The 23502-nt window shown below is 41.5% G+C and overlaps 1 protein-coding gene across 2 annotated transcripts in view; it reads left to right on the plus strand.

Moving 5' to 3' along the window:
* The window catches only part of tmem63c (transmembrane protein 63C), a 44415-nt gene that overhangs the window by 10831 nt on the left and 10082 nt on the right, over positions 1-23502 (plus strand). The window contains exons 2-15 of one of the 2 annotated variants that reach the window (XM_050061505.1): positions 8292-8517; positions 12841-12920; positions 14441-14528; positions 17390-17427; positions 18176-18318; positions 19265-19316; positions 19429-19537; positions 20749-20822; positions 20961-21041; positions 21121-21241; positions 21443-21576; positions 21751-21873; positions 22982-23135; positions 23226-23332. In XM_050061505.1, the coding sequence (XP_049917462.1) occupies positions 8308-8517; positions 12841-12920; positions 14441-14528; positions 17390-17427; positions 18176-18318; positions 19265-19316; positions 19429-19537; positions 20749-20822; positions 20961-21041; positions 21121-21241; positions 21443-21576; positions 21751-21873; positions 22982-23135; positions 23226-23332 (1514 nt within the window). In that variant the 5' untranslated portion in view covers positions 8292-8307. The remainder of the gene's footprint in view (positions 1-8291; positions 8518-12840; positions 12921-14440; positions 14529-17389; positions 17428-18175; positions 18319-19264; positions 19317-19428; positions 19538-20748; positions 20823-20960; positions 21042-21120; positions 21242-21442; positions 21577-21750; positions 21874-22981; positions 23136-23225; positions 23333-23502) is intronic. The other variant, XM_050061506.1, reaches the window with a different exon arrangement.

Genomic DNA, 23502 nt, shown 5'->3' on the forward strand with positions numbered 1-23502 from the left:
GTTGTTTATGTGTTGTTGCCACAACGAGCTAACACAAGCTAAAGGAGCTAATGGTCTTCGGAGGTCCATTTACTACGGTTCGGGGGTCTGCCAGCTTGGCGTTGGTAACACTTAATTATCTTATTTACACAATGGCATGTCATTTATGTCCCTACACGGTGCTCGTCTAAAATCCTCCTCTGCTCTCTGTGTCGCGCACGGCGGAGTTCGGCCCTGATGCGCGCGCACACACACAGACACAGGTGAGCACACAAAAGCGCTGAAGAACTCGTTCCCTTTCTTGAGAAAGAGTTCTTAAGCGCTCGCTGCCATGTTGTGTATCAAGCGCGCAGGGGGGAGCCCACTCTGAACTACGGGAGCCCAGCGTGGAGCGGCGGTGGCGGATTTTAAATAGAAATTCGATTTTCGTTAAAACAATCGGCCTAAACTACAAATTTGAATTAATCGATAAAATCGATTTATCGCCCAGCCCTATGAGGAAGTATTTATAAAAGCAATAAGCCATGAGAGGCTGTGATTTTCAGTGATTTTAGAACAGCTGAGGGGCATTGTTAGGCACGACATGAAGAATAAGAATAAAGACATTTCCCTCACAATTTATTGGTATTTTCTTTTTAATTTTATAAAGGACACACATGACATGTTTAACACTTCTTTTGAATATACTCCAGGCAATCTTATTTCAATACATGTATTTTTTATATATCCTTTGTTAGCACCTTATTTTGAAAACTGGACGTATAGTCACAGGTGTATCTTTCCACCAGCTTTGCCACGTCTGTCAGTAGCCCTCCCCGTCAGCCTGATCTGGGCTGTTTGAATGCATTTAACATCATGTCAGTATGTGGGAGCACTACAGTTGTAGAATCGGCTGGTCAAATCAGACCATGGAGATTCGAGTGACAGCTGGTTTGACAGCAGTTATTTTTAGAGCTTGCCCTGCGGGCGAACTGTTGGCTCCCTGCGGGCGATCAGCCACCTGCGGGCACCATGACGGCTACCCCTGTTTTAGACAATAGTGTGCTTCCAATTTGTGTCAAAAATTTGGGACATGCCATTTCGTGTTTGACAGTGCCCCGGTGAGCAAAGTAAACCTTGTTTAACCTTTTCAGGATGGATTGGAGCCAGGCCTTACAGTCCAACATCACAAGCCAACCTTACTAATACTCTCATAGCAGGGAGCAAATCCCTGCGTCAGAGTCTTGTAGAAAGCCCTCCCAGAAGAGTGAAGGCTGTTTATGCAGCATATTAATGTTCAGGGTCTTAGAATGAGATCACATATGGTTATAATGTTCAGTGTTCCTGCCTGCCATGTAGTGGATGTAAATGAATGAGGGCTCTGATAAGCTGGAGAGGCCTCATTACACCCCTTATGTAATTTTGCAAATGTATGTGCTGTCAACTCTGGTTTGATAAGACACTATTAAACCATCAATCAGACTCTGGGTTTATTGCAGGGCTTACCTGGGAGCTGCAGGAAAGAAAGAGTTGAAAATCCATCACAGGTGGTCCTTGGTGTGTTGATGGAAAACTACAGGGGAGAGACAAATAATACAAACACCCAGTGAAAAATCACTTCAGCTCTGAAGTGCCGGCCCAGCTCCAAACTGCAGACAGACAAAGTTAGAGACAAGCCGGTGAATTTAATGAAACCTGGCAGCTTAAAGAGAAAGAGAGAGATGTTCCCCTCAGAAATTGGTAGAGAACAAAACAGAGTAAAAGGAGAGTGAACAGTAGACATTTGTGCCAGAACATGTTGTTCTCATCCACTGTTCATACTTTTACCTGTGAAAAGTAATGTATTATAATCATCATATTTCCCACATAATCATGAGGAGACTGTGATCATGTGACCTATGTTATGCAGACTGTCCTCCTTCATAGAATGGTAGCAAAGGAAGTCAGGTAAGGAATTATAAAGCCAGCCAAATTTGAATGATTAAAAATGGGCAGAGCCAAAGAACGAGCCACTGCGAAGCAACAAACTCTCGTTCAGCAGCTAAATGCAGATCATGTTAGCACAAAACACACTACTGCAGCAGTGCAGCAACTGCCTGGCCCTTTACCCAGACTTTGAAATGAATGTTAACGTTGCTCTGTATCTGCTGGATGTGTAAAATTGTTTGTTTTAAAGTGGACATCCTCTTCGTCGAAATGTGTTTACATTATTTTGTCTACCCTCTGTTGCCTTTTTAGTATGCTCCCACGCCTCTCTGTACAACGCAAGCGAGAGGTATTCCAGTGATGTATCATCTCATGTCTCGTCTCATGATTTATTGGCTTGTTAACAGTTCATCAGAGGAGGCTTGTTTTAACGGAATACCTTTTAAACACCAGGATTTCCATTATCAGACGCTCAGTTTTATATTAACATGCAAAGCACAGCTAATAATCGCTCATGAATATTCCACCAGCTCTGGGCCTTTGAGATGAAGCTGTTGACAGTGGAAAAGTCGAACCTCTCTCTCTCATGCAGGTATCGTGGCAGGGGAAAACTGCATGTTTAACGAGGCTGCAGTTGGCGCAGTCATGAAGACAACAACAGCTCTGAAACCATTCCTCTTTTATTTATGATGATTGCAAGTTGTCCTTGGGGGTAGCCTTTTATCTTACAGTGGCTGGCAGTTGATAAGGTGCAGAGGTTTGAAAGTCAACGCAAGTTCATGTTTTATTTATGGTTCATCTCTCGGGCAAAACGGAGCCATCTCTCTCCCATTCCCTCAGGCAGGTCATGAATCTCGATCCAAGTGAGCGTTTGACGACGGGAGAGAAAGCTTTTCCGGAGGGGGCTGTCCGCCTAAAGGTTTATGTTGATTAGGTTTCGGTGTGGCTGGGAATTAGGATCTGACCCCCTTAAAACATGTTTAGATGTAAAGATGTTTCCTGTCATGGCGTTTTATAAGATAACATAGATTCAGTGTCACATTTCAGCATGACAAAGCACTTGTTGAGGGATCTGGTAGAGTGATTTAAAGGGTGGTAAAAGTGAGTAGTGGATGCCAACGGGCTTGGTCTAATTCTTGGCAGGGAACTTTGTTATACACTCCTCTATCTGCCCAGTGTTTTAAGCCATGGAAGGCAGTGTCGGTCAGTGCACCACTTTGGTCTAGACTGAAATTTGGTATTACTGTTGAATGGGTTGTCATGATTTTTTTTGTGTAGGGCATAGTGGTCCCCAGAGGACCGACCCTACTGACTTTGGCAACCCCCTGTTGTTTTCTTGAGCATATCCAGAAGGCTTTTTTAAGTGACAGCTTTCATTGGGCAAGAGGCAGGGTACACCCTGGGCTGACACATAGAGACAGACAACCATTCACGCTCACATTCACACCTACGGGCAAGTTAGGGTCACCAATTAACCTGCATGTCTTTGGACTGTGGAAGGAAGCTGGAGTACCTGGAGAAAACCCACGCTGACACAGGGAGAACATGCACAATTAAAGCCAAAATGCATAGTTTGTGACACCACCAAAATAATAATGCTTTAAAACAATCCATAAGGGCAAACAGCAATGGCAAACGACAAGTTCTCTCTTTTGGAGAGAATTTAGTTGGAAAAACATGTCTCGTTTCTTCTCTACTCCAGCGCAAAAGACTGGGTATTCTAATCAGACAGCTTGCTGGAGATCATGTGGCAATGTAGTAGCTAACCACTTTCATATTTTTTGGAATTGCCCCTCTGTGGCTCCATTTTGGAGAGCTGTCCACGGTGTCCTGGAAGCAGTCTTTAAGAAGAAGGTCAGACTCAATTTCAAAACCATGTACCTTGGTGATCTAGAAGAACTTTGCTGGGCAAAGCCAGATAACTATCTGATTCGAGTGCTATTGGTTGCCTGTAAAAAAGCCTTAACTAAAAAGTGGCTGAAAACGGAAGTGCCAACTCTGAATGAGTGGATTGATATAGTTTATAACATATACACAATGCAAAGAATTACATTCAAACTAAGAAATCAAGTAGATATCTTTGAAGAATACTGGTCCAAATGGCTTGTTCATGTGTCAACTATAAGGCCTGACTTTGTATAATATATCTATGCAAAGAGTGTTTGTGAATATTTAAATTCATTTTAATTCCATTTTGCTGTTCCTTCCCCCTCTCTCTCTCTTGAATGTAGACTTGAGAATGTAAAATGTAATTCTAAGAAACAAAAGATATAAGTGCACACGAACATTTAAGTACAATGCCAGATATACAAAACTCAGACCCTCCAGATCCTGTTCTTATGTTGTTTAGTTTATTGTTTTCTCCCCCACCTTGTTGGGGTGTGTCTCTTTTCATTTGTATGAATACCTTAAATGAAAACTCAATAAAAAGTAAATGAAAAAAAAACAAAAAAAACAATCCATAAGGATGTATCAGACGCTGATTTAATCAAATATTATCAGGCAGTGATGAGAGTTATCGGGATTGAATCAGGGTTTTTTTTGCAAGTTATCGATCTTCTGACTTCAATTTTAATTGTTTTGTCAGTATCACCTTGTATCACTGACATCCTCTCTCTCTCTCTCTCATACACACACACACACACACACACACACACACACACACACACACACGCAAACACACAGATACCTCAGCTGTTTTTTCTGGTGCAATGAGCAGATTAGTGGACCTGAGCTAGCTTTTTTCCTCTCCACAGCTTTCCCTTTTTTCTCCTTCTCTGACTCAAACTCAGGTATATCTCATCACCAGCTCACGGCTCCTGCACTGACTTCAGTATCTGTGATGATAATAGTCTAACTGAGCACAGAGGAGAGATTTTACTCATGCTGCCAGCGGGAGGCACAATGCTGCTTCCCAAGCCAAACATCAGTTTGTAATCTGCTGCGTTGGCTTGGAAGCCTGAGTCAGGGATGAGGAGGAGAGAAACGAGCAGAGGGAAAGGATTAGAGAGAATTCAGATATGCAGAGTTCAATAAGCTGGCGAGGAAATGGATACCATGTTTGAGTGTTTATATACGAGGGCTGAGACAGAAAGACTATCCACGGAGTCTCGTGGTTAAACTGCTGCGTCATGCTGTGACGTTTGTCCAAATGTTGTGTGAAACCACACCATAGTCAGCCTGTATCCTTCAGCATCCTGCTCGGCTCTGGTGGAGAATTTTACTGTTAGCATCAGCAGTCGGCAGCGTTCAAAGTGAATGACTCGCCTGATGCAGGGAGAAGAACAGCTCAGTGAGCCGATGAAGGTCTGTTTAAGCTTGTGCATGTCAAATTTTTGTTAGAGCTCCGGTTTACAGCTAGCTAGTTCACAGTGCTGCTCTTTGATTTGTCTCCAGCTTATCTGTAAAAATAGACACCGAACAGTTTACTTTGTTCCTGCAGATTTCCGTTTTGGGCTTTTCAACATGATGATTTAATTAATTAAAGTAAACAGGCAAACACTGCAAACAGTATGACCATGGTGTCATCCCAAGCAATGCCTTTTATCTAAATAAAAACTACAGAGACTCAGTCTGGATGCTTTGGTTGATTTATTCTATTTATTATGCTCCACTGATCATGTGACTTTAAAGTCTCCGGTAAATCAGTTTGTTAGTTTGAAAGTGTGTCAACAAAATAACACAAAAACTTAATCATCTAGTGTATAATATAAAGACTCCAGTGAATTAAATGCCAGTGACGAAGCTGCATGCTCTGTCCTTGTACTGTATGTGGTTATTAATCAATGTTTAGCTGTAAAATAATCTGTTTGTGCTCGTCGATGGCTTATTTCATTATTGGCAGGGAGAGAAAGTGTAATGCACTGGATGGTACACCAGCCTCTGTGGAAGCAGCTCTGCAGAGTGTGTGTGTGTGTGTGCGTTATGGATTTGCTTTGTGATCCATCCTCAGGAGATCTCCTCAGTCGTCTCCACGGGGAGGCTCAGATGCTGTGCATCTGACAGCATCTGAATATTGACTGCGATACAGTTTCACAACAGGAAGCAGGGAAGAGACTACAGTGGTGCAGGAAGAGCTGCTGGAAGATTACTGTCTTGTATTTTTATACTCGTGTGTACGTCTCCAGACCTCTCTGACAGTGAGATGTACAGCAGTCCAGCAGCACTGTCATTGATCAGCTCTCCCTCCTACACTAGGCATCCTGCTGTGGCTTCTGTTGCACAATTAGCGCTGTTTGGTAAATGCTTCACAAAGCTGTGATGGAGCTTCTCAGGAAGTGACATCATTGGCGCAGTGATAAATCACACCGAGGGTTCAGTAATGTGTGCCAGTTTGGAGGCCTTTAGCATCCTCTCTCTTTTTTCCACTTCAATCTCGTGTTACCTCGCAGCTCTTGTGAGTTTGACAGCAGAGGGTTGGGATGCAGTTTTGGCTGCCATTTACTGCTGCGGCGTGTTAGAGTACGTCTCTCTGCCATGGTAACATCTCTCAACATACCCGTTTTTCCCATGAAATCTAATGACTGATATCTTTCAGTCAAGTGGAATGGCAGTATTGATGCAAAGCTTTGTCAGCACTCTGTTGCTACTCCATTTCCTCAGGCTGTTTATTCAGTGAGGAGTGTACACAAGCTGAGCAGCTGGGAGTCGGGACTGTATCGATCGAGAGTGTGGAGGAGAGTGTGTGCTGCTGGAGGACAGATGGTTCAGGCCTCCAGTCTGTGGTCATGGCAGTGTGAATGATCATATCCTGCACATGCTTCCATAGACAGAGGCAAATACACAGAAAGTGCCAATCATCAACAAGCTGTTCAGAATCGCAGTAAAGTACCCTGTTTAAGCTTTTACTCTTGTTCTGTTAAACTGAGCTCTAACAACAGAAATATGCTCTTGTCTATGTGGGTGAATGGCCTGTTAGCATGTTCACGTATTATGCTTTTTCAAAGAGCCTACCTGTCAGCTAATCAGTTTGTCGTTTTTATGTGACGTCTTCACTTCCACTTGTCAGATAAAGAAACAGATCAATGGCTGCTAATGGACTGAGATGGTCATTAGACTGATACTTGCAAATGCTATCATAACTGCACTTAGAGTGAGTGGCAGACACTTGTCTGAGAGTTGAATGTTAAAAAAGATGACCGTTAAATTACAGTTTCATTGCTCATCAGCCTACCAACCAAGAACCCACTGTCTCCATTAAAATCCACAAATATCATAACTGTCAGTCTGTGTGAATACAGGCTTGTATAAGATGAGTAGGTATTGAAAAGATGGACGCTCTGACAACAAATGACATGACTAACACTTAAAACTACTGTTTAAAGCAAGGTTATGCAACTTTTAAAAGAAGAAAGAAGTCATTCGTTCTCTTATAACACTACAGAAATGTACTGTATTCACTTGAGAGATAAAATCTGCTCTAGCCTCCCTGAATTAACAAGGATATTATTTGTTAATTCAGAAAAACAAGAACGTTTTTTCCCCCGGAAAAAAAAAAAATTCTGAGATAATTAGAAAAACTTAGAAATACTTTTTTTTCTAAAGTGAATGTATCACGCTACGGAAGAAACACAATCAACTAAGTGAATCTCACTTTAATACTTTCAGTGGGGTTTTTGCAACAGCCTTACTTGGTCTGGTATGACCAGTAGTAGCTTATGGTGGCTTAAGTTTGCAAAGTTTAGGTAGTATTGATGCACAAACCAAATTGCGTATTGATTTAGTTAGCTGAATGTATAGTTTTTTTCCTCTTGTGCTGTAGTAGAAATAGCTTAGCACTTTAGCTAAATGCTAAAGAGTAGGTTAGCTAAAGGAAATGCTATTTTTGCACACTGTTGTTTAGCAAAAGTTAAAGCAAGAGTGTCACATTAATCTGCAAACAATTATTGTATTGTTACAGAAATTGTATTAATTATCATATACAATGTGACTGCAGCAGAGGTGTGGACTCAAGTCACATGACGTGTACTCGAGTCAGACTTTACACTTTGTTTGAACCAATCTGACAGAATCCAGTCCAGTTAAAGAAGATAACCATGAAGAACACTACTGAGTGACAGCTGGAAAACATGATTCCAATGATAATTTTGTTTGTGTACAAAAACTACATGGTGGTCATCAAAAATGAATTATAGTATGCAAAACGTGCGGGTCAAAAATTACAACTTCCGACAAACTTGTTTTAACACATTTGGTAAAGAAGACATTATGACTTGTTTAGGATTCAAAACTCAACATTTCGGACTTGGGTATTGACTTTAAACTTGAGGTCAAAGTCTTGTAAATCAATGACTTGGTCCCACCTCTGAATCGCACTATGAATCAGTGTATGCAAAATCCAAAGTATGCATGAAGGCTAAAAAAGTATCATCATGGTTTCTTTCTTTATTTCTGTCTTCTTCCTTCAGGTATGGTCCTGTGCTGATGGCGCACTCTGAGCTGTTTGTGACAAGAGCGCCCCCTGTGGAGGGGAGAGCTGTGGAGCTGGATGTTCTGAGCTTCCTGGACTCTTTTGGGGACGAAAACAGCACCGCAGAGAGATGCTACCGCTCGCACTCCCGCAGCAGCGTCCTCCAGGGTCTGCCGTTTGGAGGGATACCCACTGTCCTCGCCATCAATGTCGTGCTTTGGATGGTACAGACTCACACCCACCCACCCAACCACCATTAATATACTTGCATTACACAGTTAACTCCAGCAAAGCCACAGCCATGAAACATTTGTGTGTGTGTGTGTGTGTGTGTGTGTGTGTGTGTGTGTGTGTTTGTGTGTGCCATTTTTCTATTGTCTCAGTGGTACTATCCCTGGTGGAGAAACAGCAGTGGGGCGCTAAAATACAGCAACTAAAAACACAGCAATAACTCTTTAAACAACAACCAGTTCTATTGTCTGCAGCTTGGCAGGCACCTCGCCTATAGGTGACATGCCCTCCACCATCTCCTTTTCATCTAGATGACAGTCAGCTCATATAGTGCGTCACCTCAGAAATTTTGATAGTATAAGTTAGAAATGCACATATGTAACATATGGTTTGCAGAAACGTGAAATGGCCTCATTTTGTTCTGTTGACTGGGCTGTAAAATGTCTTGTTTTGTACAACCAACAGACCAAAAGCAAAAATATTTGGTTTACTATCATAGAGGACTAAGAAAACTGGAGAATTTTCATGTTTGAGAAGCTAAAACTGCTAAAACAGAAAACACAAATTACTAAAAATGACTTCATCATATGACAATTAATTGAAAAACCAATAAATTAACTAATCGTTTGAGCTCTAGTTAGAACCATGTTTGCTTTCTCAAACAGGAAGCTTATTAGCTATATGTTACACTGCGAGTCATCTCTTCTTTGTATGCTGCTACAGCATAGAGGGCCTTGATAACAAGGTCCACGAACACATCCAGAGCTGCCAACACCCTGTTGAGATATTACGAAGAGCCATGATACAAACAGACAACAAGAGGTGATACATGGTCAGAGGGCTGCTTCTGTAAAAATACAGTATCTAATGGACATCCTGTCTGGAGCGCTTCACTCTGCTCCTGATGATGATAAAGTACGACAGCAGCATCAGGAGTGTTAGTAGTACTGGACATCACACATTAATGTGTGAAATGAATGCAGACGTACCAAGTATCGGAAACATGTCAACACACACACCTGCTCATTTTTTATACTCATTGAGAGGACCTTCTGCTGACTTTGTGTATACATCACTGCCATGGACCTAAATGTAACTGTAATCTTACTGCTTTTAACCCTTACCACACTTCCTGAAAGCCAAATGATAAAAGTCTAAGACTATATAACGCTGCATCTGCAATAGGCATGTCTGCACTGATAGTTCCTATAATTATTAGTGTATGATTGTGGTGCTGCTTGAAGGCAAAATCTGTAATCCAAAAGTGAACAAAAAGGCAGAAATGATGGGAATAAAACTAGGAATAAGTGTGGAGCCTTGTATTTCTCACTCCACCTATTTTAGACTTAAGATCAGTTTACTTGTCTAACTTGAAAACTACCAATTAGCACTGTTACTCAGTCTGTTAAAAAAGTTGTTTACTGTCCTCTGAGACTGTGGAGGAGCTTTTTAAAGTCTGATGAAAATAATTAGATAAAAAAAAATCCTAAAGATGTCGTCAGGGTTGGCTCATCTTGGATTTGGAGACTAAACATTTTTAACAAAAAGCCTGCAGTCCAGGCTGAAGGCTTGCAGTTTGAAAGACAGCTGGGAAGGTATAATGGAAGCTGCTACCAGGTTATATTAAGAGAATTGATTTTCTCTGTGTTGTTGAAGCTTGACCCATGCTATGGAGTCAGGACACCTCGACCTCTGCTCCTTCCCTAACAAGTCCCCCAAGTAAATGAAAGTGCAAGCGTATAGTGCTGGAGAACTGCTCCACAACGAGAACCAATACTATAACAGACAACGATAACTGAGTTATTTATTTTTCCAAATGCTGTTAAAGGTTTGTTTCATGCTGTGTGCTCCAACAGTAGGTAAAGTGTTATCTTCATTTGTGAGTCAAACATAGTCCTCAATTTGATGGCCAAAAAAAGTAAACTGGGGATTTAGTATTGCTAGAGTCTTGTACGGTTCTAGGAGGTGAAGGAGCTATCACTGTCAAGATGGTCATGGGGTCACACTCTGGACTGGGGCCTATCTGCTGCATCTTCTTCTCTGCACTCTTCAAAAGTGTTTTGAAGGTTTTATTTGTGATTTTTCACGGTAGAAAGTGCCGCTCTACTCCATTACTGTCATCCCCATGAATGCACGGAAGACCTGAAAATGCTGACCAGTCAGAGCAGACAGGGCTTTTCAGGAGGGCGTCTTAAAGAGATAGACGCTAGCACAGAGCGGTTTAGTCAGAGAGTGTTTTTTGACCATTAAAACATGTAAGCACTTCAAGTAGAAACCTGAAATGGCAGCCCATTCTCACTTCCAACTTGTCAAATACCACCATTTTGGTAGTGGATGTCTGTGTCAGACACCAACTCACAGAGGCACCTTTCTTGACCGGGTGGCAGCAGGCATACAACTTGTCAAATACCGCCACTTTGTCAGTGGTCAGACACAGATGCATAGAGCCACAGATCACAATGGCATGGTACACCACTAGGTGGCGGCAGTCTATGACACTGTCGCCATCCACTGTGGTATAAACAGTGGGAAAGTCTGTAAAGGGCAAGTAAGAGGGGAGGCATATGGGTCAGACTAACTCCAGACTTTCACCTGGGATCCCACTGTTCATTTCTAGTGTGCAACAAAAAGTCAGTCGAGCTATTTTAATGAGAATGTAGTGTGCGAGTGTGTGTAGCATTCAACGCTAGTGACACATGTCCCTTGATGTGACATCACGTGAGTTTCTCAACCTAACCACAGACTTTTATTGCCTAAACCTTTGGAAAGTAAACCTAAAAATGAGGTGTGTTACATACACTGTAAGTTTATTTTGCAAAAGACTGTATATATGTAACAAGCAGAAACTGTACATTTCCTGTGAAAACAGAAGTGTATTTTGAAAAGACACGATGCATGTAACAAGCGTAAATTGACACGCTGTCCCTGAACGTCCAAAAACTGGCTCAGGATGGTACTTAGCGTGAGCCAGGAACTGTAATTTGTTATTTATGTGGGAAAAGTCTCTTAGAACTAAACCAAACTTTAAATGAAGCATTGCCTTGCAAAACACATAGGAACGTTTTATTTGTCTTGGCTTTGAATCACATAATAATGTAAAAAACACACACAAATGCAAACAAACATTATGTGCATGTCATAAATATCAAGCTGTAATCTTCCTCTCACATAGAACAATACAGTGGATATAGTGTTTACAGTCATAGTACAGCAGATTTTTCCTCCTGTCTCCAGATAATAATAGCCTGTCAGGCATTGTCAAGCCTGATCTCTACACTGGTATCATTCTCAATCTGCCACCTCCATGTTTTAATTGGCTCATTTTATCGCTGCCTGGTTGTCAAGACAACACAGAGGGTCGAGCGGTGTCTCTTAATGACAAGCATGAGTCAAAGCACGCCACCACCACCACCCCCCCCCCAGGTGACGGGAGCACGCCTCTGCATCAATTCCATCATCATACAGAATAAATCATCTGTGGGATTTAAGGAGAGCATGCCCACGCATCGAGACCAAAAGAAGTAAAACAACAGGGAGGAGACAGACACCGGGAAGATAATGGAGAGATTCTTATTTCAGGAAAGAGTTTGGACCCTGACTGTTAATGCGAACACGTACTCATTATTCAGCTACAAGCCTGAGTCAAGGCCGCCCGATTGTCTGTGTGTGGCTCTGGATCACTGAAGATAGAATCATTCAACATTTATGGGAGCTTTCTTCTTATGAACATGCCTGTCATCCCTGCCCACCACACCAAATGTCATCTAAACTGAGATAATGATTTAATGCTGTAATCAAAATCAAACATTCATCAGCACTTTTACTCAATTTGCATTTGTCAACACTCATCCATCACCGCCCAGTTAAGCTCTTTATATTTAACCAGCTCAGCATATCACTGTTGTGATGTGTCACTGCATGTCATCAAAGAGATTTTTTTTCTAATCTTCATTGTGATGCTGCGGTTAAGCTCTACATCTGTGGCAGAATGAAGGCTATTCAGATTTGTTTTTGCTATTGACCACGCTCGTTTGTCATTAGTGAACAGCATGTGTTCGCGTGTGCGTGCTGACCTGGCTCTGGTAGTTTCCAAGACAACCACGTACCACTCTAAAGAAAGAAGATGGCTTATTACTCCTGCTGCATTTTGAAGCTGTCTATTAATTGTGGGCTCTTTAGGAGAATGACGGAGCTGAGCTTTTTATCCAAAGGTTATGGATGATATAACTGTAGGCCCACAGCAGATGAGGATGTGTGTAAGTGTGTAAATCAGATTCTCAGGAGCTCTGCATTCATGTTCATGTCCTGTGTTGCAGTTCCTGTTACTCATCTTCTCCTGTCTGAGGAAGGCTGCTTGGGACTATGGCCGCCTGGCTCTGCTCATGGAGAATGACAGGTAAATCCACCACTCGCTGTCTTACACTTTAAAATCGGATACACTTGATGGTTTGTGAGCCATGACATGTAAGATGGAAAAATAATTCTCAGTGGAACCACTCCTAAGCCCTGATGCTGAAGCCTCCAGCTCCCTCTGCTGGGTATAGACGGTACTGCGAGGAGGGGAATTACTGCAAAGAGCTGCTCTGCCTTTGCTTCTAATAACCATCTGTTGTTACTGTGGCTATTTATTCATGCGTTTTATGTTGACTGTGGAAATATCAAAGTGTAAACACGGGCCAGACATACACATACACAGCATATGTAAACACAGAATGACTGGTTTGGATGGTACAGTCCTCTCACTCTTCTAAAATTAGGCCTGCAACTAACAATTATTTCCATTATTATTTTGTCCAGTCATTTTTCTGTTTTGTTTAAGATATGGAATGTTACAAAATTGTGAAACTTTCCAAACTGATATTTTTTAATTATTAATTTTGTCCCAACAGCATAAGATGTTCAGTCTACACCTATGTAAAACAGAGAAAAGCAGCAAATTGTCACATTTAAGGAGCCAAAAAAAGCTGATTTTTTTGGCAACTTCACCTTGATAAATAACTCTAAGGACAATGCTAGAAGGCTAGTGTTATTCTATGTTTTTCTTTTTGTCAACAAATCCTATAAAAAGATCAAAACAGATGTCTCAACTTTTTTACCCTGCCTGTGGTACCAAACCCAAAGTTTCTAGTAGAGAGGTAAATCTTTCATTTTTATAAAAGCTCAGTAATCTCCTAAACAAGCTGGGCACTGTATTTTTTTTAGCAAATGTTACTCAAACACAAGTAAATAAGGGTGTGGAAGTATTTTCAACTGCAAATTAACATGCTTTTGGTGCGTGTGAGTATTTAGGACAACAGGGCGTGAGATTAAGCTTTGGCTACAGACAATTCTTGTTAGGGAAGGATATGATTCACTGTCGTTGGAAATGTTGACATTAAGAAACTATCAGCAGAGTTTAAACAATTGATCATTAATCAGATATCTTTAAGGATACAAAATGGGTGAAGGTCCACGCAGCCATCTGCGCCAGTCTGCAGCAGTTTTCCTCTGCTTGACCTGAGTCTCCTCTCCAGGCGAGTGCGGGCTTGATTAGTTCTGCCTGACCGACAGCGGCTCCACAGCACCCAAGGGCAAGCAGCATCTGTGTGTTTTGCCAAGCGGTCCTCTCTTGCACTAATTCAATTATGCTGCTTAATTTGACACGCTGTTGAACTGTCAGTGGTAGGGCCCACAGAGAAATATCCACAAACTCAATCATCACACTGGCGTTATTAGATTCAGCCATACTGAATGTGTTTCATGTCTTTTTATGTATACACACACACAGGGATAGGTTTCAGACTGTGGGACTGTCTGCCGCAGTTACATTATGGCTGTGTTGTTACAGCACTGAGTTACATATTAAGTGTAATGATAAGGACGTGTCAGGCCACAATCAATATGATGATCATGCTGTTTTTTGTCTTCCCTATTCAGTCTCACGTCTTTGTTTTATGGAGAACCAAGTGAGAAAGAGAAGTCTCCATCAGAGTCTAGCCCCTCTGACTCTGAGACCAAGGACATGGTGAGTTTTGTTTTGTCAGCCCCCTGAAGCACAGAGCAACTGTTAACAGCATCTCCAGATCAATTAAATGTACCCTGTGGATTTTATCCTAAACAAACACTGTTTTGTTCACACGCAGCCTTTCTCAACAAAACACTTTTCATGGGTCCTAAAGGTCTAATAAAAATGTTAAATGCATTTTGTAATTAGACTTTCATCAGGCAAAGGTTTTTCCTGATAAAGGTCTTAAAGCTGCACTAATTCACATTTTTATTAACAATGAATCAAATAACTGTGTGTAGTGTGAGAGGGGTCACAGAGAAGGACGAAACAACAGAGAAGTATCTCCCAACTCTGCAGTTCCTTTCAGCTATAAGGAGTGTTTTTAGCATCTCTTAGCTCATTGTTTTGGTTTTACAGCGCTCAAGCTGCGTTCCCATCAAAATTGCTAAAATGGGAGGCCTCTGTGTGGTGTTTTCAAACTTGAGAAGGCTTGTTCCTAGTAAATGTTTTGTTCTTTAAAGTCAGTGTACTCCTAAAGTAAAGCTGTATATTTGTCTTGTTGAGGAACAGGAAAACTACCCTGTTTGTAGAACAATTAATCATCTAACATGTGAAAATACTTTATACATTAAAACAGGATTGTTGTGGAACTCAGAATTTTAACTTTACCAGTATTAACCTGTGCACATCACATTATTAGTAACATAAAGTGTTGAATAAGAAACAAACAGATACAAATCATATCATGATTCTTTAACTTTCCATTTTGACATAGTTTTCAAATCGCCTATATACTTCAACAGCAAAGTAGAATTCCTGAAATTCACTTATGACTTCTGCTCTTTGTGTGCCACCCAGTGATTTTCAGTGTTTCCATCTGGACACCCCTATGAAAATTTTTGGGGGTGCTACTGCCACAGGGAACAATGCTCAGCAAAAATTGTTTACGTGCCTCAGTAAATCTTCAACAGCTCTGCATCAACTTGTCCAGAATGCTGCAGCTCGTATTTAACTGAGACAAATCGTAGGTCACATATCACCCCAATTCTCACCTTCCTCCACCAGTTGCCACTTAACTTCAGAATTGATTTTAAGATTCTTTTAATAACTTTTAAAGCTCAACATGGTTCAGGGATTTTGCCATCGAGGCCTGAGGAGATTAGGCTGGCTAGCGCATGTTTTTAAATCATTACTTAAAACATATTTTTTATAGGAGAGCTTTCCTTTTAATGCCTGATTTGTACTTTTTGAATGATAACTTTTCTATTTTATTTCCTTTTGTTCTATTTTTGCCTCTGTGCACACTATTTTTCTCAGCTCTTAACATTTTTTTTAAATATGGTATTGTTATTTTATTTCTATGCACTTTAAGAAACACTTTGTAACCTTGTTTAGATAAGTGATATACAAATGAAGTTATTATTATTACTATTATTATAAAAAGCTCTTATAAACCCACTGCATGCTCCAACCTGCACCAAACACCAGGCATACAAAGTTAGCAACTGGCTTGTGACGCATTTAGCAGAATCAAAAATTTGATTGTAAGAGACAAGACCAGAGCTAAAAGGAGAGTGAATGTTGGACATACAGTTGTCAGATGGACACAAACGCGACTCTGAACGAATGCTAATGTTGCTCCGTGTCCACTGGATGTGTAAACAGGCACACACTGACATATGGCAAACATGGCGAAAATAAGCTGTCAAAGCTAATGGTGTTACAAAAACACTGCCACCTCTGAATTTAGTTTTGTCACCCAAAAAAGGCCTCACAAATATTCAAATATTTTGTTTGGCTTTTGCTTTTTTTTTTTCCATCTGATGCTCTTTATTTCGTCTCCTGCTCTGCTGCCCTCAGTTCTGGTGCGGAACAAGATTAGCCGAACAGCTTCATACCTAACAATGGAAATATTTTCCACTATTACTTCCTTTGCTGCCAGCCAGTGCACCTTGACACACAGACTGTTCATGTCCACAGCAACTGAAGCCAAGTGCAATCAGACAGTCCCTTAGATGCTCATTTCATGTGGGATGCAACTAAGGCAAAGTTGTGTGTCACAGGTAATAGGTGACCCACATGTACCCTGCACATACAGTAGCATACTGCATACAGTATTCATGCCAGCAGACACATGCAAACAATAAAAAGGACTTTCTCATCATAACACTGCTCTACAGCGCCACTGGTATTTAAAAGTTCCACAAATAGTATAATTAGGGTAAACAATCATGGTGTTTGAGGAGAGGACTGACAGACTCCAGTTGTTTGTACACTGCAAAATATGAAGGAGAAGGCATTATGGGAAATGCAGAAACACATTTTTAAGAAACGCTATTCGGCCTGTCAACAGTAACACTGATGTTAAACAGTCTACCAGACTTCCTAATCGTGTTCTCATTTATTTAGAGTAATTATACCAAAGTGTTGCAGTGAAATTGTCAGTGATATATTGGTGTCTAAAACTGCAGCACGCTGCACTTTTACAACGAAGTCCACATGTCTAAGATGGCATTACGTCAACTGTTGTAAGGGGAAAGTTTGGCTCATGACTCAGCTGGACCGTCTGTGACTCCATGACACCTGTGTGATAGACTGAGGTCACTCCCTGCATGTTTATAACGGTGTAAGACAAAAGAGTCAGACTGGAGTCATCGCCCTGTGCCTACTCAAAGCTGAGGCTGCAGTAAAGTGGTTACTGCTCCAGGCTAGACCTATTAAATCTCCCCCTCTGTGTCACTCTGCAGACCTTATTACTATGCAAATAGTGGATGCATGCAAGTAGCCAGATGTGGTGTGCACAGACTTGCATACATATGTCATTTATTATCTTTAATAACTAATCCATTGGGTGTTTTATGATTCTCCTCTCCTTTCAGGGCTTCTGCTCGTGGCTCTCATCACTTTGCCATATGAAGTAAGTACACAGAGCTGTTGCCCTTTGTAATTATTTTCACCCTTCTCTCATCTTAGCTTCCATCCTTTTATTGGCCCTCCGTCTTCAAAGCTGATGTCACCGGCAAATGTAAAGTCTCTTGTTATATCTCATTTAGCAGCAAAAACAAACGAGTCTGGGCTCATGCGACCGCTGGTGCCGTGGTTTTCCCGTTGAATATTTGCTCTCGCTCCAGTCTGACTGCACACAACAGATTTAGGCCTGTAAAAAGTCGATTTCCACGGTACCCATGGTTTCCATAGTATTATGGTGGAGTTTGGGTGCCTCTGTTTTTAGCTCCCATGCCAGAGGCTCACCCTGGGATCCCTGGGAAAGTGCAAAACCCACCCTGAGAGTTCGCAATGTGTGGGCCGCCATGAGACCAGCATGCCCCTCTTTTCTTCTTCTTTTTTTTTTAATGCTTTTTTTTTGTTCTATTTTATGACACTGGGTTTCCTGAACCTCCCGCCTGGTAACCACAGCTACTGGCACCAAAGTAGTGGTGCCACAGTTTTACTCACGATGAGGTATAAGCCGTAGGCCCATTTGTCCTGGCAGTAGACAGAGCTGCGCACATGTGGTAGATTAATATTGCATGAGTCTGATTATCATCACGTGCATGTGTGGACACATCTAGACTAATTTGCATGAACTTTCTTTTTGTCATGTAGCACAAAGAGTTTTGGATCTCTTGGATATGAAAAAGTTTCCTCTCTATTTGTTTCTGCAGGGATGAAGAGATCCGTAGCAAATGCGGCATTGACGCCGTCACATACCTGTCCTTCCAGCGCCACATCATCCTGCTCATGACAGTGGTTTGCCTGCTGTCTTTGGCCGTGATCCTGCCGGTCAACTTTTCCGGGAACCTCCTGGGTATTTTAGTCCTCACATGACGGTCTAGCCGGTTGACTGTTTGAAAAACCAGGGGATATCCTTAACCTCAGGAGAGGCGCATGGGGCACCTCGCAGGGAAAGCAGCCAGGCCACACAGAGACAATCACACACATCTACACACCCAAGGATTTATTGGTTAAATGCACCAAAACTTTAGCTTAAAACAATCTGTGGTGAAGCCGAGCTTTAAAAAAAAAAGCCAAAGTGAATTGCAGAAATCAAATTAAATCAAAGCTGACATCAACTCAAAAGTTCATTTTAACTTAAAATGACCCACAAAGCAACATTATGAAGTGAAACTACTATATTTATACACAAAGGCTGCATTTCTTCGAATGGGAGTTGCTAGCATACCAGTGGCTGCTCATCAAGCCCAGGATTATAGGAATAGAAAGTGCTTCATTTCCTCTTAACATACACATGTAGGTGTCAAGGGTGGGATGGAGCAGAAAATTAGCTGCTACGTAGCAACTGAAATGCCTTTTGGCAGTTGTGTGCTTATTTCGTAGGAAGTGTTGAGTAAGCCATTCCATAGTGGGATGAAGGCAGGAGCCATTATGGGGTCTACGAGGAGCTGGGCTGTCCACAGAAACGTTTTTATTACTGCTGGCTGTCATCTTATGAACCAGTGTGTCACCCTAGTCATTAAATAAACCAACACCCAATGACAGGGTCCCATGGCAACAGCAAACAAAGGGTGCCCGAAGTAAAACAGCAGAGTTAGGCATGACAGCGATGTTTGAATTTTGTGTGAAATTTCATTGAGATGAGAGAGATTTCATTAAACTAGATGGAAGACGTTTTCTCTGAATAGTGACATTGCTTCATTGTTACCTCAGCCTCCAGACAAAGGAGGAGGGGTTTCCTTAAAGTCATTAGAAAATTAAAATGTCTCGCTCTCTGTCACGTTTCATTATCTCTACAGGAGACAGTCCTGAAAACTTTGGAAGAACAACACTGGCTAATGTTAACGCAAAGTAAGTCTAACACTCCATGTATGACATCAAATCTCATGAAACAGCACAGAACCTTGAAAGACTGGATTATCTGTGTTGGTTTAAACTGCAGCAGGGTGTTTGTGCCTCACAGGGACAGCTTTCTGTGGCTCCACAGCATCTTTGCTCTGGTCTACTTCATCATCACATTGCTGTGTATGGCTCACCACTTGATCCGGCTGGAGTACAGAGAGGACGAGAAGGTCTGTCGCCATCACATCATACTGTTTAAGCATCGAGGCCATTTTTACACTGCAAATATATCATCCTATCAAGTCAATGCCTTTAGTTTAGCATGTTAGCATGCTAATCAGGGCCAAACACAAAATACAGTTAATAGGAAAGGTCAGAGGATCACCGGAGTCATTGGGGTTCATCCTCTGGAGACAATCAGTGTGTTCACCAAATTAGTTTATGCAGTTGTTGAGATATTTCAGTTTGAACCAAAGTGGTGAACCATCAGACCGGCACTGCCATCCATAGAATCATGCTGCTAGCATGGCTGTGGACGCCCATTTTTATCAATGTGATGGAGAAAGGAAAGGTCCTGTAAGTCAATACAATAAGAAATGTTCTCAAAATATTGAGTTAGTCTTTCAAAATAATGGTTTAATATTGTTTCTCATTATTTTGAGAAAGTTTCTCATTATTTTGCAATACAAACTTCTTTTTTTTTTTTTTTCCAGAAAATTTCTCATTATTTTTGAAAAATGTTCTCATTATTTTGCAAGACAAACTTTTTTTCCCACAAAGTTTGTCATTATTTTGAAAAATATTCTTATTTTGCAATACAAAATCTTTTTTTTTTTTTTTCTTTCAGAAAGTTTCTTATTATTTTGAGAGTTTCTCATTATGTTGCAACAAAAAGTAATTATTTTGGGAAAGTTTCTCAGTATTCTGAGAAGGTATGTTGCAAGACTAAGTCATTATTTTTAGGAAATTTCTCATTAATTTAAGAAAATTTTCGATTATATTAAGATACTAAGTCATTATTTTGAGAAAATGTCTCTGTATTTTGAGAAAGTTTCTCTTTATGCTGCAATAATAAGTAATTTGAGAACATTTATTTTGAAAAGGTTTCTCATGTTATGACTAAGTAGTGATTGCGAGGAAGTTTCTCATTGATTCAAGAAAGTTTTCCATTATGTTGCAATACAAAGTCATTATTTTGTGCAAGTTTCTCATTATGTTGCGATACTAAATCATTTTGAGATACTAAAGCCTTTTTTTCAAGATTATAATGACTTGCAGGATCTTCTGTTTTTTCATCACATTGGCAGAAATGTGTTTCCATACATGATCTATCTCTTGATAAGGTGGTGATTTTTTATTTTTATTTATTTATTCATTTTACACTTCACTTCATTTGGCACTTTATAGCTCCTTCTCATGGTGGTTACATTATGTGTTGCAGGTAGCCAGGACACTGATGATAACCTCCATACCAAGAGAGATCTCTGATCCAGGACTCATCACCAAACACTTCCAGTACATGTTTTCTTCTCTTTTTCATCGTTAAGTTAAAGCCTCATATGTTTGACTCATGTCACAAGTAAGCCCTGATTGTTGTACATGCTCAATGTCATCACCTTCGTTATGGTTAACTCCTTTTGCTCTATTCACCAGTGAGGCCTACCCCAGCTGTACTGTCACTGATATCCGTTTCTGCTATGATGTCCACAAGCTGATGAGGCTGGACTTAGAGAGGTACAGTCACTGATACACTGGCGAAAAACAGTTGGGGATCAGTGTGAGGCTTTTGTCTGAGGATGCTGTGTTTTTGCAGGCGCAAGGCAATGAAAGGAAGGCTGTACTTTGCCACAAAGGCCCAAAAGGAGGGAAAGATCATGATCACGACTCACCCGTGTGCTCAGATATTCTGCTGCGACATCTGTGGCTTTGAGAAGGTACTTTATATTAGCATAATCAGGATTAGTAGGAGAATGTCTTTGTAGTTGTGCTGCACAGAAAGTATGTTACCACTGGATGGCACTGCAATCCAGAAGTAGCAGCATGCAGCAGCTAGATATCCTGCCACTGTAAATCTGGGGATCTCTCTGAGAGTGAAAGATGCAGTGAGTCATGTGTGCTGTAACTTTTTTCTGCAGGTGGATGCAGAACAGTACTACAGCGAGTTAGAAGAGAAGCGTACGGATGAGTTTAATGCTGAAAAGAACCGCATCTCCATGAAGAGGCTGGGCATCGCCTTTGTGACTTTTCGTGATGAGAGGATGACTGCTGTGTGAGTTAACGTCAGCGTGACATGGAGGTTTATGTCTGTCAGCTCCTCTCATCAAATAAACCCTGTCACAGCAGGGAGCAACCATTAAAGTCACGAAGTGGTGTAAAAGTAGGCATTACTGAGCACTGATGCAGATTTCTGCAGCACTTTTGTACATCCTGTTTTGTTTTCCAGAATTGTGAAGGACTACGGTTTCGTTCGCTGCCGCCGCAGACCGCAGCAGTCCAGCATCACCACTGTGGTGCAGTCGCACAAATGGGGGGTCGGCTATGCACCTGCACCTAGTGACATCATCTGGTCAGCAACGACATCACTGAAACTCATAGTTTTTATTTTTGCTGCCTCAACAACATCACACTACTTTTCTAAGCACTTAAAAGAAAGGGAGATCCAACCATTATACTATATGTACTTATCCTGTACATGGTTGCAGGGGAGCTGTAACCTATCCCAGCATGCATTGGTACACCGACAGACAACCATTCACACTCACTTTCACACCTACAGCACAATCTATTAACCTAACCTGCATGTCTTTGCACTGTGGGAGGAAGCCGGAGCACTGGGAGCAAACCCACGCAGACACATATTTTGAGTGTAATATCCACTTTTACATGTCTAATGCATCATGTAGACACATTTCCCTGTAATTAACCCTGACATATTTGGTATCTTTGGTAACCTCTGGATCGTGGTGAGACTTTAAAGTTCAGTGGACTGTAATTTTGCTTGTCGATGCTGCATTAGCTTGCAACGATGGAGCTTAAAGAGTCTGTTTATTTAGACAAGAGGTATACATTATGCAAATTAGTCATCTAAGCTTTTTATCTGCATTTGCATAACTATTCTTTGTTTCATTGAGCTCCAGCAGCAGCAGTCAAGATGTATCAGAATGTAGTTGCTTGTGTGAAGCAGATCTCTAACACCATTTGAAGCTCATTCCCTTTCCATGATTGGATTATTGCATGTTTCTTATCTTGGAAAGCAAATGCAGCAGTCCCAGCGAGATTATGTAACAAGTGAGTGATGCATATGTATGGGATATTAACCAAAGAGATGGTAGCGCTCACTGTTTGTGCTTCACGCCCGACTGGCTGCAGTGCGTTTGTGTGTGGATGTGTTTTCCTGCACTAACTAGACGACTGGAGCAGTCACAGGCTGAGCAGGTGCTTTAGTTCCTTCATTAAAACTGAGCGTTCAAGTGTGCCGTTCCCAACGCACTCTCCAGTCCAGTGCAGTGGAAACACGCTCGCCAACTCGCATACAAGAGGCGACTGAGCCGGCTATTTTAGGCTTATGTCAATACGTTGAGTGCAGGCGTGTCAGGGGAGAGGAGTGTGTTAAATGTCCTGTCTGTCCTGCTGGATGATTGTGAATTGAGGCTCATTATTTCTCCCGTCACCAGGGAGAACCTGTCAGTGTGCGGATCTCGCTGGTGGCTCCGCTGTGTTCTCCTCAACATCCTCCTCTTCCTGCTGCTCTTCTTCCTCACCACCCCCGCCATCATTGTCAACACAATGGACAAGTTCAACGTCACAAGGCCCGTGGACAGTCTGCGGGTCAGAGTTTGAGATTAAGTTGTGTTACCTGAATGCTACATTTAAACCCTCTTGCTGTTTCATTAATGAATTATTTGCTGTCCAACCCAGAGCCCTGTCATTACCCAGTTCTTCCCAACCCTCCTGCTTTGGGCGTTTTCGGTGCTCCTGCCCTTCATCGTCTACTACTCAGCCTTCTTTGAGTCCCACTGGACCAGGTACTCACCACCCATCGGCCACCACTCTCCTCTGAAATGGAAATGCCTTTGCTTCTTCAAATGGACCCTTCATCTGAAGCTGCCTGTCTTCCTCTCAACTCTCAGCATTTTTTTTTCTCCTCTCAATTATTTTTTTTTCTTTTTCACCCTGTTGCTCTTTTTACTCTCTC

The sequence above is a fragment of the Epinephelus moara genome, chromosome 14, assembly GCF_006386435.1.
Source record: "Epinephelus moara isolate mb chromosome 14, YSFRI_EMoa_1.0, whole genome shotgun sequence".
Classification (NCBI taxonomy): Eukaryota; Metazoa; Chordata; class Actinopteri; order Perciformes; family Serranidae; genus Epinephelus; species Epinephelus moara.